At 44.9% G+C, this 15,018-nt stretch overlaps 1 protein-coding gene across 1 annotated transcript in view; it reads right to left on the reverse strand.

Annotated features, from left to right (window-relative positions):
• LOC136571773 (osteoclast-associated immunoglobulin-like receptor) overlaps positions 1–15,018 on the reverse strand; it is a 28,923-nt gene that overhangs the window by 12,650 nt on the left and 1,255 nt on the right. The window contains exon 2 of the mRNA XM_066572402.1: positions 4,861–5,127. Within this exon, the coding sequence (XP_066428499.1) occupies positions 4,861–5,127 (267 nt within the window). The remainder of the gene's footprint in view (positions 1–4,860; positions 5,128–15,018) is intronic.

Below are 15,018 nucleotides of genomic sequence, written 5' to 3' on the forward strand. Positions count from 1 at the left end.
AGGTAGCAGGGGAGGTGCGGAGATCGAGCAGCATGTACAGCCCAGGCAGTGCAACAGTCTTTAAGGGCCTGGACAGCTTTATGGCTCCCCAGCAAGACTGTGTCACCGCTCCCCAGTCAAGGCTGAGTCGGCGGGAGCACTGTAAAAGGATGGTGAGGGAGTACGTAGCCGATCGCACGACCGTCCTCCGTGACGCCTCTGCCACCTACAACTACTGGGTGTCGAAGCTGGACACGTGGCCTGATCTAGCGCTGTATGCCCTGGAGGTGCTTGCTTGTCCTGCGGCTAGCGTCTTGTCGGAGAGGGTGTTTAGTGCGGCTGGGGAAATCATCACAGATAAGCGTACCCGCCTGTCAACCGACAGTGCCGACAGGCTAACACTCATCAAGATGAACAAAGCCTGGATTTCCCCAGACTTCTCTTCTCCACCAGCGGACAGCAGCGATACCTAAGCAATAAGTAGGCTGCACCCGCGGATGGAAGCTACGTTCTCTCTCACCATCCAAAACGGGGACATTTCTGCTTCATCAATCTGTGTCTAATATTCCTCCTCCTCCTCCTGCTCCTCCTCCTGAAACCTCACGTAATCACGCTGAACGGGCAATTTTTCTTATGGCCACAAGGCTCACTCATCTAATTTTTCTTAACAATTTTTATATGTTTCAATGCTCTTAAAAGCATTGAAACTTTAACTTGAACCAATTTTTCGTTAAACTGGGCTGCCTCCAGGCCTAGTTACCACTTAAGCCACATTAACCAAAGCGATTAATGGGTTTCACCTGCCATCTTCGTTGGGCATGGCCAATTTTTACTGAGGTACATTAGTACTGTTGGTACACCAATTTTTTTGGGCCCTCACCTACAGTGTAATCATAGCAATTTGTATGTTCTTCGCCTGCACTCATGGTACAGAAGTGTGTGTGGGGTTGGCCTACACTTTAGCTACATAAATGTAACTTGGGCCTTGGCTATACTGCAGCTACTGAAATGGAACTAAGACTGCGCTCCCACTGTACTGCTGCTTCGGAATTGTTCCTGGGGCCTGTGTAGGCTGCTACAATGACTTAAATGGAACTAAGACTACTCTCCTCCTATACTGCTGCTTCGGAATTGTTCCTGGGGCCTGTGTAGGCTGCTACTATTACTGAAATGGAACGAAGACTGCGCTCCCACTATACTGCTGCTTCGGAATTGTTACTGGGGCCTGTGTAGGCTGCTACTATTACTGAAATGGAACTAAGACTGTGCTCCTCCTTTACTGCTGCTTCGGAATTGTTACTGGGGCCTGTGTAGGCTGCTACTATTACTGAAATGGAACTAAGACTGTGCTCCCCCTATAATGCTGCTAGTGATATGTTAGTGGGGCCTGTCCCTAATGCTACGGCTGAAATGTTACTAATTATGGGCTCTGCCTATACTGCTGCTAATGGTATGTCTCTGGGGTGTGGAAACAGAGGCTTCCCAAAGACATGATGGCGGCGAGGCCATTTCCCACCAACGCGGTTACTGTTAAGGTACATATTACCAGTCAGACTGGGGGCATGCAGTGTTGGCCGAAGCCCACCTGCATTAAGCACGACATTACTACCTCAGCTGTGTTGGGCACTGCAATGGGATATTTCTATGTACCGCCGGTGGCTTCCTGGCACCCACCCATGCTGTGGGTTCACAGGGAATTATAAATGCATCTGTTTCCACTTGTAAAGAACCCCAGTCTGACTGGGGCATGCAGTGTGGGCCAAAGCCCATCTGCATTAAGCACGACATTACTACCTCAGCTGTGTTGGGCAATGCAATGGGATATTTCTATGTACCGCCGGTGGGTTCCAGGGAGCCACCCATGCTGTAGGTGCACACGGAGTGTAACCTACATCTGTCCACTTGTAAAGAACCCCAGTCAGACTGGGGCATGCAGTGTGGGCCAAAGCCCACCTGCATTAAGCACGACATTACTACCTCAGCTGTGTTGGGCACTGCAATGGGATATTTCTATGTACCGCCGGTGGCTTCCTGGCATCCACCCATGCTGTGGGTCCACAGGGAATTATAAATGCATCTGTTTCCACTTGTAAAGAACCCCAGTCTGACTGGGGCATGCAGTGTGGGCCGAAGCCCACCTGCATTAAGCACGACATTACTACCTCAGCTGTGTTGGGCACTGCAATGGGATATTTTTATGTACCGCCGGTGGGTTCCAGGGAGCCACCCATGCTGTCGGTCGACAGGGACTTCACAATAGGGAGTTGTACCTGCCTGTGTCTATGAATTAAACAGCCCGGTCTGACTGGGGCATGCAGAGACACCTTGACAGAATGAATAGTGTGTGGCACATACGTTCCCCATTGCTATGCCCACGTGTGCAGCTCCTGATGGCGGTGGCACAGGATTCTATTTCTCATTGCTTCTGTACAGCATTGTGGGCTATCACCCCGCCCCTTTTAAAGAGGGTCGCTGCCTAGCCGTGCCAACCTCTGCAGTGTGTGCCTGCGGTTCCTCCTCATGGCAGACGCACTTCTAAATAGACATGAGGGTGGTGTGGCATGAGGGCAGCTGAAGGCTGCGCAGGGACACTTTGGTGTGCGCTGTGGGGGGGAGGGGGGGGCGGTTGGGCAGCATGTAACCCAGGAGAAGTGGCAGTGGAGTGTCATGCAGGCAGTGATTGTGCTTTGTTGGAGGTAGTGTGGTGCTTAGCTAAGGTATGCCATGCTAATGAGGGCTTTTCAGAAGTAAAAGTTTTTGGGAGGGGGGGGCCCCACTCTTGCCGCTATTGTGGCTTAATAGTGGGACCTGTGAACTTGAGATGCAGCCCAACATGTAGCCCCTCGCCTGCCCTATCCGTTGCTGTGTCGTTCCCATCACTTTCTTGAATTGCCCAGATTTTCACACAAGGAAACCTTAGCGAGCATCGGCGAAATACAAAAATGCTCGGGTCGCCCATTGACTTCAATGGGGTTCGTTACTCGAAACGAACCCTCGAGCATCGCGAAAAGTTCGTCCCGAGTAACGAGCACCCGAGCATTTTGGTGCTCGCTCATCTCTAATGTTCACCATTTTGCATGGTTCCTTGCATTACCCAGGAAACACCACGTTGAGGTAACCATGCGACGTTTCCTTTATATAAAATGACATTAGGAAGTGAGAGAATTAGATTCCGTACGTAAAATTTGGACGCTAATTCTTTTGCGCTTAGAATTGAATAATCGAGTTGGGACCCACTAACTTTTCCTATTTATGACATAATCAATGCCCGTGCCAAATTTCAAATTTCTATGACATCGGGATGTGAGAGAATTAAATTACATATGTAAAATTTGGATGCTAATTCTTTTGCTCTTAGAATTGAATAATCAAGTTGGGACCCATTAACTTTTCCTATTTATGACATAATCAATGCCTGTGCCAAATTTCAAATTTCCATGACATCGGGAAGTGAGAGAATTAAATTCTGTACGTAAAATTTGGACGCTAATTCTTCTGCGCTAGAATTGAATAATCAAATTGAGACCCATTAACTTTTCCTATATATGACATAATCAATGCTCGTGCGAAATTTCATGTTTCTACGACATCGGGAAGTTGGAGAATTAGTGGTGAGTCAGTCAGTGAGGGCTTTCGTCTTTATATATATAGACATTTAACATTCAACATTTTACAACAATCAGTATATAGCTAGCACCATGTCTATATGGGTTTAGAAGTCAGACCTGTGGTGATTAACTGCTAGGCCAGCAACACCACAAAAAGTACTTAAGGCCTATTTACAACACCACAAAAAATGACTTAAGGCCTATTTACACACAAAGATAATCTTTCAGACAATTGAAAGATTGACAGTTTTAGCTATGGTTTTGCATAAAGTGTTAATGAATACTAATGTCCATTAACACTTTATCAGATTCATTTGCATATAAAAGGGCCTGTTTGCAGAGCACAGCATGTGGTCTGAACTCTGCACACAGCTCCATTGTTCAGGCACAGGCTGTCCGCAGAATACAATGAAATCTAGGACTCCCATGCAGAACACAGCGTGCGGACCCTGTTATCTCTTTCTTATGCTGAATGATGGATTTTAAGCTCTTCAACCAAAGAGTGAACGATGGCAGCGTTTACACTCAATGATTATCGCTCATATGCCATTGTTTGAACAAATTTTGAGCGATAATCGTTGTGTGTAAATGGGCCAGTAGAGATATATTTTTATTGATGAGAGCATTAAACAGTCCCCACTCTACCTGACCATGGATGCCCATTCAGCTATGGCCTCAGCTGACCATAACATCAAGTTTTAGATGACAGACCCATGGTGATTTAGGCCTCATGTCCACGGGCAAAAGAAGAATTAAAATCCGCAGCGGATTTTAACTCTTCTCCTGCCCGCGGATCCGCATCCCATAGGGATGCATTGACCACCCGCGGGTAGATAAATACCCGCGGATGGTCAATAAAAGTGATTTTTTAAAAAAATGGAGCATGAAAAAATCTGGACCATGCTCCATTTTCGTGCGGGTCTCCCGCGGGCTTCTATTGAAGCCTATGGAAGCCGTCCGGATCCGCGGGAGACAAAAATCGGATTTTACTCATCCGCTCCGGTTCTTCCCTTCGCCGCAGCACCATCTTCTCTCCGTCGCGGCCAAATCTTTTTTCTTTGGGCCGGTGCATGCGAGAGGTGAGTTTATTCTTATTTATTCTCATTTTCAGCGCTCATGTCCGCGGGGCAGGAGGGACCCGCTCTGGATTCTCCATGGAGAATCCGGAGCGGGCCTGATTTTCCCCGTGGACATGAGGCCTAATGGATCATCAGGACACCTTAATTTGAAAAAGGACCTGTTGTGATAAGGTGCATTAAAAAGACATTGTTACCTTGGACTGCGATTCTTACATGGTTGGAGAGCCTGGAATTTGATTGCGCCATGCAGAAATAATTGCCTTGGTGATTCAAGGAAACATTGACTATAATAAATTCGGTCTCAGAACCGACTGACTGCTGCCTCAAGAATTCTCTTCCATTCTTATATAGAATGAATGTCTCTCCCGACACTGCTCCATCACACTGGATTGTTATGTTGTTGCCTGCAGAGATATTGCTGCTTGGCTTGACAGATATTGAAGGTGGAATGATTGTTTCCTCTGCATGAAGAAAAATTAAAAAATGTAAGTTAAAAAGGCCTGTCTGAGTTGTATGACCTCGGGAACAACCCTTTCCCCAATGCAGAAAAATAACAACTGGTGATATACTCACCTCTCCCGCTTCCGCTGTGTGCAGCACCAGTGCTCAGTCCTCCACTCTGGTCTCTGTTGTCAACTACAGACCGCCCAGTTTACAGGATGTTACACAGGCTGCAGCCAATAACAGAGCTCAGCCTGAGCCAAATGAAAAAGTTTTAGGAAGCTTTGGCATGGCTGTGCCCACTTACACCCTCCTCAGTTCATGTGGGTCAAGCGCAGCTGCTGCTTCTGGCACAGGTGGTGGAATAGGTTCTGGTGCAAGCATGGCCAGCAATGTTGCTGGTGGAGGAAACTTCAGGCTTTGGGAAGTCGGTGGTGGAGCTACTCCAGATGGAGCAGGGGGCTTAGCTGAGAGGCTAGGAAGGTGGACTGTGACAGCAGTGCCAATTGTGGCTGTGGGGCTGGGTGGACATACACTGTCTCAGCCTATTCCTCTGACACCTGTGGTGGCCCAGTGGTGGCTCCAGCTGGAGCAGTGAGTGCAGGATTTGGCCAGTATCTCTACAATTCCGCTGCATCCTTAGGGCTCAGTCACACGGGCGTTTATTGCCGCGATTTGCGCATGCGCATGCGTCCAGCGATTTTTTAAAACCATTGCTTTGCAATGGTATCGGACACATGAGCGCTTTTTATGCGCTCGTCCGATAAATTAGAGAACAGAAATCGCAGATCTCACCTATCTGCGATCTGTGATTCCTGTTCTCTTTTCTATATGCGCTCAATGGGGCCGGCGGCAGCAGCGCCGACCCCATTGAGAACATATAGAAGACAAATCATTCTTCTCTGCCACAGCTGTAACAGCTGTGGCAGAGAAGAACGATGTTTGCCCATTGAATTCAATGGAGCCGGTAATACAGCCGACTCCATTGAAAGCAATGGGCTGCCGGCGTGCGCGGGATGAATTGTCGGGAAGGGGTTAAATATATAACCCCTTCCCTGCAATGCATCCTGAAAAGTGAAAAAATAAAAAAAAAGGATGTACTCACCTGCTCCCGGCAGCCTGAGATCCCCGCGGCCGTCCTGCAGTGGGTGTGAAGGGGGTGTGACTCAGGCTTGCCCCTGATTGGCTCAGCCTGAGCCAATCAGAGGCTGATCTCAGTCACACCCAATCATGAATTCATGAATGGGTGTGACTGAGACTTGCCTCTGATTGGCTCAGCGCTGAGCCAATCAGGGGCAAGCCTGAGTCACACCCCCTTCACACCCACTGCAGGACGGCCGCGGGGATCTCCGGCTGCCAGGAGCAGGTAAGTACATACATTTTTTTTATTTTTTCACTTTTCAGGATGCATTGCAGGGAAGGGGTTATATATTTAACCCCTTCCCGACAATTCATCCCACACTCGCCCACAGCGCTTGCATTCAATGGAGCCGGCTGTATTGCCGGCTCCATTGAATGCAATGCGCTGGACAGCTCAGGCCCGTTTCTAATGAAACGCGGCTAGGAGCAGATTTTCGGGCGATTTTTCGGCGCCGGTCACGCGATTTGCGCATGCACATCCGTCATGCGATGCGCAAATCGCGTGAAAAAACGCCCGTGTGACTAAGGCCTTAAAGAAACATTCAGACTTCTGTGGAGGATTTTCATGTGGCTGTCCTCCCTCAGCCATGAAGACATCAGCAGCAAGTCCACTTTTTGCAAAGTTCTTCTCACTACTATGTACTTCTTCTGAAGTTCTGGTGCCAAAAAGCACGGTTCCCGCCTGTGGGTGATGCATTCAGTACAAGGGGCTGACATCTACTACAGTGATGGTACAGTAAAAATTTGTACATAAGACATCTTGAAAGTATATGGCACAGTAAAATTGTTGAAACAGTCTCTGGGTGGCATCATAAAATTAGTACACATTTGGAGCAAACAGTTGTTAAAACTTGAGTAATTCTAGTACTGTACACATCAAGCAGGTATACACACTCACAAAGCGACATAATTGCAGTTGCAAAGTACAAAATGCTTACAACATCAGTTCACTTGCACAGATTGCAGGTTATTAATGATCTTCTGTGATTGTAAAGGTCAATTTACACCTAAAGACAATCTTTCAAATGAAAGATTGATAGATTTAGCCATCGTTTTGCACTGTCCATTAACACTTAATCATCATCATTTGTGTGTAAAGGGGCCTCTGGGAGCTGTTTGCAAAGCACAGCAGGTGGGCTGGGCTCTGTACACAGCTCCATTGTTCTTGTACGGGCTGCTGGTAGAATACAATTTTATCTCAAACTTCCATGCAGAACACAGCGCACAGTCCCTGTTATCTCTCTCCGGCTCAACGATGGATTTTAAGCTCACCTAAAAATCATCATTTAGCCGAAGAGTGAACGATGGCAGCGTTTACATGTATCGATGATCGGTCATATGCCATAGTTTGAACAAATTTTGAGTGATAATCGTTGCATGTAAATGGGCCTTAACTTTTACGGCTGATGTCTCACAGCATAAATGGAACATAGTGGCACATTTCTTAACAGGCAAATCTTTGGTGATAGTAATTCCTGAGGTGCTGTAGCAAGCATAGTCTCTAAACAAGACACAAGGGATTTGATCTTGTTTGTGATGCCAATTTCTGCAAGGAGCCAGGGCCAGAGGCTAGTATCAGAGTGGCTAATGTCTCTAAGGCCACTCTCACGCATCCGTTTTTTACTACGATTACCGTGGTATTTTCAATACCACAGTATAACGCTCCCATCTCACAGACATGCGCTTGATTTTCGAGCGCTGTCTGCTCTATTTTACCACATTTAGTGCACCTCATCACAATGATGGTATGCGCTAAATCCCGCTGTCGCAGGCAGGAATCTGCCTCTGAAAAAGAAAGTAAAATCACGGCAAAACACAATGATCAAAATTGTGGGTTTTTGTCAACTGCATGTGTTAGAGTAGCCTAACTTCCACCCGGCTGCACCACAATGAATTATGGGGGATTTAATGTAAGGGCTGGTCTCTGCTCCTAGGAATTATGTTACAGTGCAGCGTGTTACAGGTCTCCCAGTGAAAAGGAGCTCCAGGAGTCAGGGAGTGGTTAACAGAAAACTCACATTTATTGTAGCTTCAGGTGGCATACAGGGTGATATCCAAAACAGTCCATTTCCCAATATCCAGTTTCAGATATGGTGACTGGAGGTACTGCTACCTTCAGCAAAGTCCTTTACTGCTTATCCAGGCTATTCACTGGAGCCCTGAGACGAATACTGCAATGTCGTACCTGGCATCTTGCTCTTCCATCAGACTCAGAAATAGGGTTGTAGATGAGTTCCCTCTGACCAGCTGGCTGCACTAGTTGCTACACCTTGTGCTCTGCTTTCTGAAACTTTGAGAACTGAACAGTAACTTTTATAAACTTTTCGGTCCTCTCAGCAGCATAGAGTTGAGGGGCTGAGAGGTGGGACAAATACACTAAACAATGCTGAGTAACTGAGGCTGGTTTATCCCTCTATATTAATCTTAAATTATATTATAAGGAGGCGCACTTGATGCTTTGCTAAATCATGTTATGTTATCTTAACATGAAATGAAAAACAAGGTAGAGTGTTTAAACTCACCTGGTGTCTAGCGAGAATACCTTGCAAAAGGTATCTCGCTGACACCGCAATCCAGGTCCACTTGTAAAATAGGTCTTTAATCCATCCAACCTCCATCGGAGAGCAGCCGGACAATCCAGGTAAGCTACACCGGGTAACCGGGGCTTAATTACGGCAAACCACAGGGAAGAAAAAACGGCTGTCCGCGCTCCTAGGGATATCAGACTCTGATCCAGGATAATCAATTCCTTCCCAATAAAAAGAAGGAATTGATTATCCTGGATCAGAGTCTGATATCCCTAGGAGCGCGGACAGCCGTTTTTTCTTCCCTGTGGTTTTCTATATTAATCTTAATCTCCCTAATCCTTCAGTCACCAACTCCAATATAGACATCAATTCAGTCCATACAACAGGATATTAACAGATATTATTAAACCATCATAAAATGTAAAATGCTCAAAACACCCAACAGACATGGTTGGAAAATGTATAATAAATTAAAGGAGATGTCCCGCGCCGAAACGGGTTTTTTTTTTTTAAACCCCCCCCCCCCCCCCCCCCGTTCGGCGCGAGACAACCCCGATGCAGGGGTTAAAAAAACCACCCGCACAGCGCTTACCTGAATCCCGGCGATCCGGCGTCTTCATACTCACCTGCTGAAGATGGCCGCCGGGATCCTCTGTCTTCGTGGACCGCAGCTCTTCTGTGCGGTCCACTGCCGATTCCAGCCTCCTGATTGGCTGGAATCGGCACGTGACGGGGCGGAGCTACACGGAGCCGCTCTCTGGCACGAGCGGCTCCATAGAAGACTGCTGAAGACCCGGACTGCGCAAGCGCGGCTAATTTGGCCATCGGAGGCCAAAAATTAGTCGGCACCATGGAGACGAGGACGCCAGCAACGGAGCAGGTAAGTAAAAAACTTTTTATAACTTCTGTATGGCTCATAATTAATGCACAATGTATATTACAAAGTGCATTATTATGGCCATACAGAAGTGTATAGACCCACTTGCTGCCTCGGGACAACCCCTTTAACCCAAGCATATGTGGGATAAGCATACATCAATCCTAAGAGAGCTTTAAAAAAAGAAATAATGTAAGAGCAGCCTAGATGGACAAGGTGGACTTTTTCTGCCATCAATTTTCTATGTTTCTATGATCTTGTGATTTATTGCGGTTTGTTTCATATGTACAGTAAGAGGAAGAGGTTACCACTGAAATCCTGCTGCTATAGATGGTATTTCTTGAAAACATTTTATTATAAACTTACGTGCCATTATCTTACAGTTGCCATCAAATATGTCTAGAAAAAACAAAATATAAATTATATATAATACAAAACAGATCACAACATCGCAGAGAAGGTCCAGAAGAATATTGCTACTTTGTTCAAGTAATCCTAGATATAAAACGTTCCAGTACAGTGCGGCGTTTCAGCAAGATTGCCTATTTCAAGCATAATGATGCATGAAGTTCACAGACATGTATATCCCTCCCTCTACCTTCATTGGTTGTACAACAGTACATCATTACCATCAAGTGTCACAGTAACTTGTTATAAACGATGTTACAGGCAATGGCACATTAATCCAGCCTATGGAAACATATCACACAAGTACAGTTATGTTAAAAACATATATATTGCTCATCTGCAGCAGATCCAGTGGGACACGGTGTGCTGTGGGCAAATGCTAGATTATTCAGAATAAACTGTTGTGCGTGTGTACATGAGGGATAACACTATTTCTGACCATTATGTAATGGGTATCCTACATCTATCAGTGGTCTTCCATTCTTTATACTCAATTTCTAATTGTTAGTTTTCACTTAGCCCAGGTCCAGGAGGATGAGTTCCTGCTTGCTTATCTCTCTGTAGATCACTTCACAAGCAGCAGCATTGGGGAAATAGCAGTACTGAGCAGTGTGGTTGTGAATCCAGTGGGATAGAGAATTAACAGCAGTGGCCCTGCATATTGCTCTGTCTCTTTGCCTTACTACAACTGCTTCCTCCTCCCCCTCCTCTTTACATATGCTTCTATGGGCAGTAGCTATAACCCTCACTAAGATGCTAATCTGTCTCGTCTCTGCCTTTTTCAAGAATGATTATAGTAGGGAACCAAGGGCAAATGATCAGTATATGGGCTCATTCACATGACCGTGATTTCACCGCATATTACACACGCGATGCTTGGCCATGTGATACGCGGTGAATGGGGTCAATGAAAGTACATGCACTTTCACTGATCTATTCAAATTAGTGTGTAAACACTCACAAAGACCGGTAAAATGCTGCATAATCCATGCAGCCTTTTACGCATACGGTTGCATGAAGGAGCCCTAAGAAGCAGGGGTAGGACATATGGCTGATAAGTGAAAAAGGCTTTCTCTCTAAGATACTGTACAGTGTATATTACAATTGTTTTTATCTTTGCTTGATTTATTGAGTTTTGCAAAGTTTGCTGAAATTCGGGTTTATTTAAATGTTATTTTCTGATAAAACATTCCATTTAACAAGTTTACTTTATTACTTTAGTACGCTAATTGTATCTATAATGGCATTACATTTTATTACATATGATATCTATCCAATTAGCAATATATGGTCTCCTGTGGTTATCTAAGGTATACATAATGCTATTATTAGATAACAATGATGTAGATATGATGTGGGTATATCTGTGATTTCCTTAGAAGTAAGAAAGCAGAAGAAAGGAAGAGATTATAGATGAGCGAGTATACTCGCTAAAGGCAATTGCTCGAGCGAGCATTGCTTTTAGCGAGTATCTCCCCGTTCGAGACTGCAGGTTAGGGTGCCGGCAGCGGGCACGGAGCTGCGGTGGAGAGCGGGGCGGAACGGAAGGGAGATCTCTCTCTCCCTCTTTCCCTCCTGCTGACTGACGCTACTCACCGCTCCCCCGCGCTGGCACCCGAACCTGCAGTCTCGAGTGGGGGAGATACTCGCTAAAGGCAATGCTCGCACGAGCAATTGCCTTTAGCGAGTATGCTCGCTCATCTCTATAAGTGATAAAAAGTGATATTGGTATATCAAATTTAGAACACCAAGGACTAGTTGATTTACACTGAGTTCTTAGACCAATCTTACAGCTTGAAAAATGCCAATGCTGCCCGAAACGTAGCTTGCTTCTTAAAAAAAAAAGAACATGGAAAAATAAAGAGTTTATTTTATTGGAAACCCACCGTGTATGCTGCCACATCTTTTACTATTTTTGGACTGTCTGCGGAGTCTACAGGTTCGGGCTCTATTTTCTATGGCTTGCATTCTCTCACCTCACCTTGAGAAGGTATAATTGAGTTCTGCTGGTTACCACTTGTAATACCACAATCTTACAGGTGAGGAAATTGGTTTGGGTTGGCTGCTTACACCCACAGACGCTTTTTTTGGGTAGAACCAATTCTCATCTTTCTCATCTGCTATGATTGCCATAAGATAAAACTTTTCTATTCCCTATAATAGACTTGTTTTTCATATATCTTGCAGATACTGCTTACATCTTATAACCCTTGCATTCTTTTATACCTGGCAATGTTGTTTTATGCCTTCCGTAATAATATTCATGGCTACAATGTCACCTATATGATGTATTTTTCATTCCCCCCTCCTGACAACTTCATTTAAAATTGTCAGTTTGTCATGAGCTCAGCTCCAGTATGGGTGGGTACTGGCTGCTATGACATTTTCACACAATGACACTGTAGTTGTTTAATTTTTTTTCATGTTTTCACACAAACAAAGATAAACTTTGTGATATGTCTTATTACAAAAGAAAGCCTTTCTCTCCACTTACACTACCGTTCAAAAGTTTGGGGTCACCCAAACAATTTTGTGTTTTCCATGAAAAGTCACACTTATTCACCACCATGTGAAATGAATAGAAAATAGAGTCAAGACATTGACAAGGTTAGAAATAATGATTTGTATTTGAAATAACATTGTTTTGACATCAAACTTTGCTTTCGTCAAAGAATCCTCCTTTTGCAGCAATTACAGCATTGCACACCTTTGACATTCTAGCTGTTAATTTGTTGAGGTAAGCTTGTGAAATTGCACCCCACGCTTCTAGAAGCATCTCCCACAAGTTGGATTGGTTGGATGGGCACTTCTGGCGTACCATACGGTCAAGCTGCTCCCACAACAGCTCAATGGGGTTCAGATCTGGTGACTGCGCTGGCCACTCCATTACCGATAGAATACCAGCGGCCTGCTTCTGCTGTAAATAGTTCTTGCACAATTTGGAGGTGTGTTTAGGGTCATTGTCCTGTTGTAGGATGAAATTGGTTCCAATCAAGCGCTGTCCACTGGGTATGGCATGGCGTTGCAAAATGGAGTGATAGCCTTCCTTATTCAGAATCCCTTTTACCCTGTACAAATCTCCCACCTTACCAGCACCAAAGCAACCCCAGACCATCACATTACCTCCACCATGCTTAACAGATGGCGTCAGGCATTCTTCCAGCATCTTTTCATTTGTTCTGCGTCTCACAAACGTTCTTCTTTGTGATCCAAACACCTCAAACTTGGATTCATCCGTCCACAACACTTTTTTCCAGTCTTCCTCTGTCCAATGTCTGTGTTCTTTTGCCCATCTTAATCTTTTTCTTTTATTGGCCAGTCTCAGAAATGGTTTTTCTTTGCCACTCTGCCCTGAAGCCCAAAATCCTGCAGCCGCCTCTTCACTGTAGATGTTGACACTGGTGTTTTGCGGGTACTATTTAATGAAGATGCCAGTTGGGTACCTGTGAGGCGTCTGTTTCTCAAACTAGAGACTCTAATGTGCTTATCTTCTTGCTTAGTTGTGCAACGCGGCCTCCCACTTCTTTTTCTACTCTGGTTAGAGCCTGTTTGTGCTGTCCTCTGAAGGGAGTAGTACACACCGTTGTAGGAAATCTTCAATTTCTTAGCAATTTCTCGCATGGAATAGCCTTCATTTCTAAGAACAAGAATAGACTGTCGAGTTTCAGATGAAAGCTCTCTTTTTCTGGCCATTTTGAGCGTTTAATTGACCCCACAAATGTGATGCTCCAGAAACTCAATCTGCTCACAGGAAGGTCAGTTTTGTAGCTTCTGTAACGAGCTAGACTGTTTTCAGATGTGTGAACATGATTGCGCAAGGGTTTTCTAATCATCAATTAGCCTTCTGAGCCAATGAGCAAACACATTGTACCATTAGAACACTGGAGTGATAGTTGCTGGAAATGGGCCTCTATTCACCTTTGTAGATATTGCACAAAAAACCAGGCATTTGCAGCTAGAATAGTCATTTACCACATTAGCAATGTATAGAGTGCATTTGTTTAAAGTTAGGACTAGTTTAAAGTTATCTTCATTGAAAAGTACAGTGCTTTTCCTTCAAAAATAAGGACATTTCAATGTGACCCCAAACTTTTGAACGGTAGTGTATAAGCCACTTCTTTTCCTCCCTGCCTCCTGTACTGATCACTTACTTACAATTCACTGCAATCATTTGTCTTCAGTGAAGATACATTAGCAGCTCACTGAGGGATCAGATCACAGTTGAAGAAAATAGAAGTCTAGAGAGAACGTAGGGTTAGGAAAAGGGGCACCTAGAGAGAGAGAGAGAGGCAGAAAGACACAACTGCTTCTGAGATCTAGTATGTAAATCACAGAGAATGGGATCAAATGTAAGCAAAAATCACAGAAAAAAACACTGACTGATACAGAGGTGCATGGGCAGGTACAAACACCAATTCTCATCATGCAGAAGAGCCAAATGTTATATGGTTGAGGTTGCACAAGTGCAAAACACTAATGAACAACCACTTACACACCTACAATTCATGGTAGGGTAGCTGCTTAGTATTATACTTGCACATACATAAGACTTCTAGAGGGTGCCAGTACCACAGGTACGTGTAGTGCATCATGAAGATTTACACTATTAGTCTGCAAAGGGCCTGAGGCAAACAAGGGTGTTGGTGTGCTGGTTTTTAAAAAAAATAAAGGTAATAAAGGCCAGATAAAGACATCGGTACAATGCTGAAATGCCTTTTCCTATCCACCCATCTGGGTTCCTGGTCTTCTGTCCAGTGCACTGACATCACAGTGTTTCTCTTACCCTTTGCAGATGTTTCTTAATGAGGCTCTGCTTGTCCATTGAGGAGCCTGTGGCTCATTGCAACAGGCTTTTCTGCGTCTTGTGCCATCTGCACAACCACTCCAGGTAACCTTATACCCACTTATTACCATCACCATACTACATTATGAAGGGCTGTACTTTATCTTCTCTCTTG

Source organism: Eleutherodactylus coqui, chromosome 6 (assembly GCF_035609145.1).
Source record: "Eleutherodactylus coqui strain aEleCoq1 chromosome 6, aEleCoq1.hap1, whole genome shotgun sequence".
Classification (NCBI taxonomy): Eukaryota; Metazoa; Chordata; class Amphibia; order Anura; family Eleutherodactylidae; genus Eleutherodactylus; species Eleutherodactylus coqui.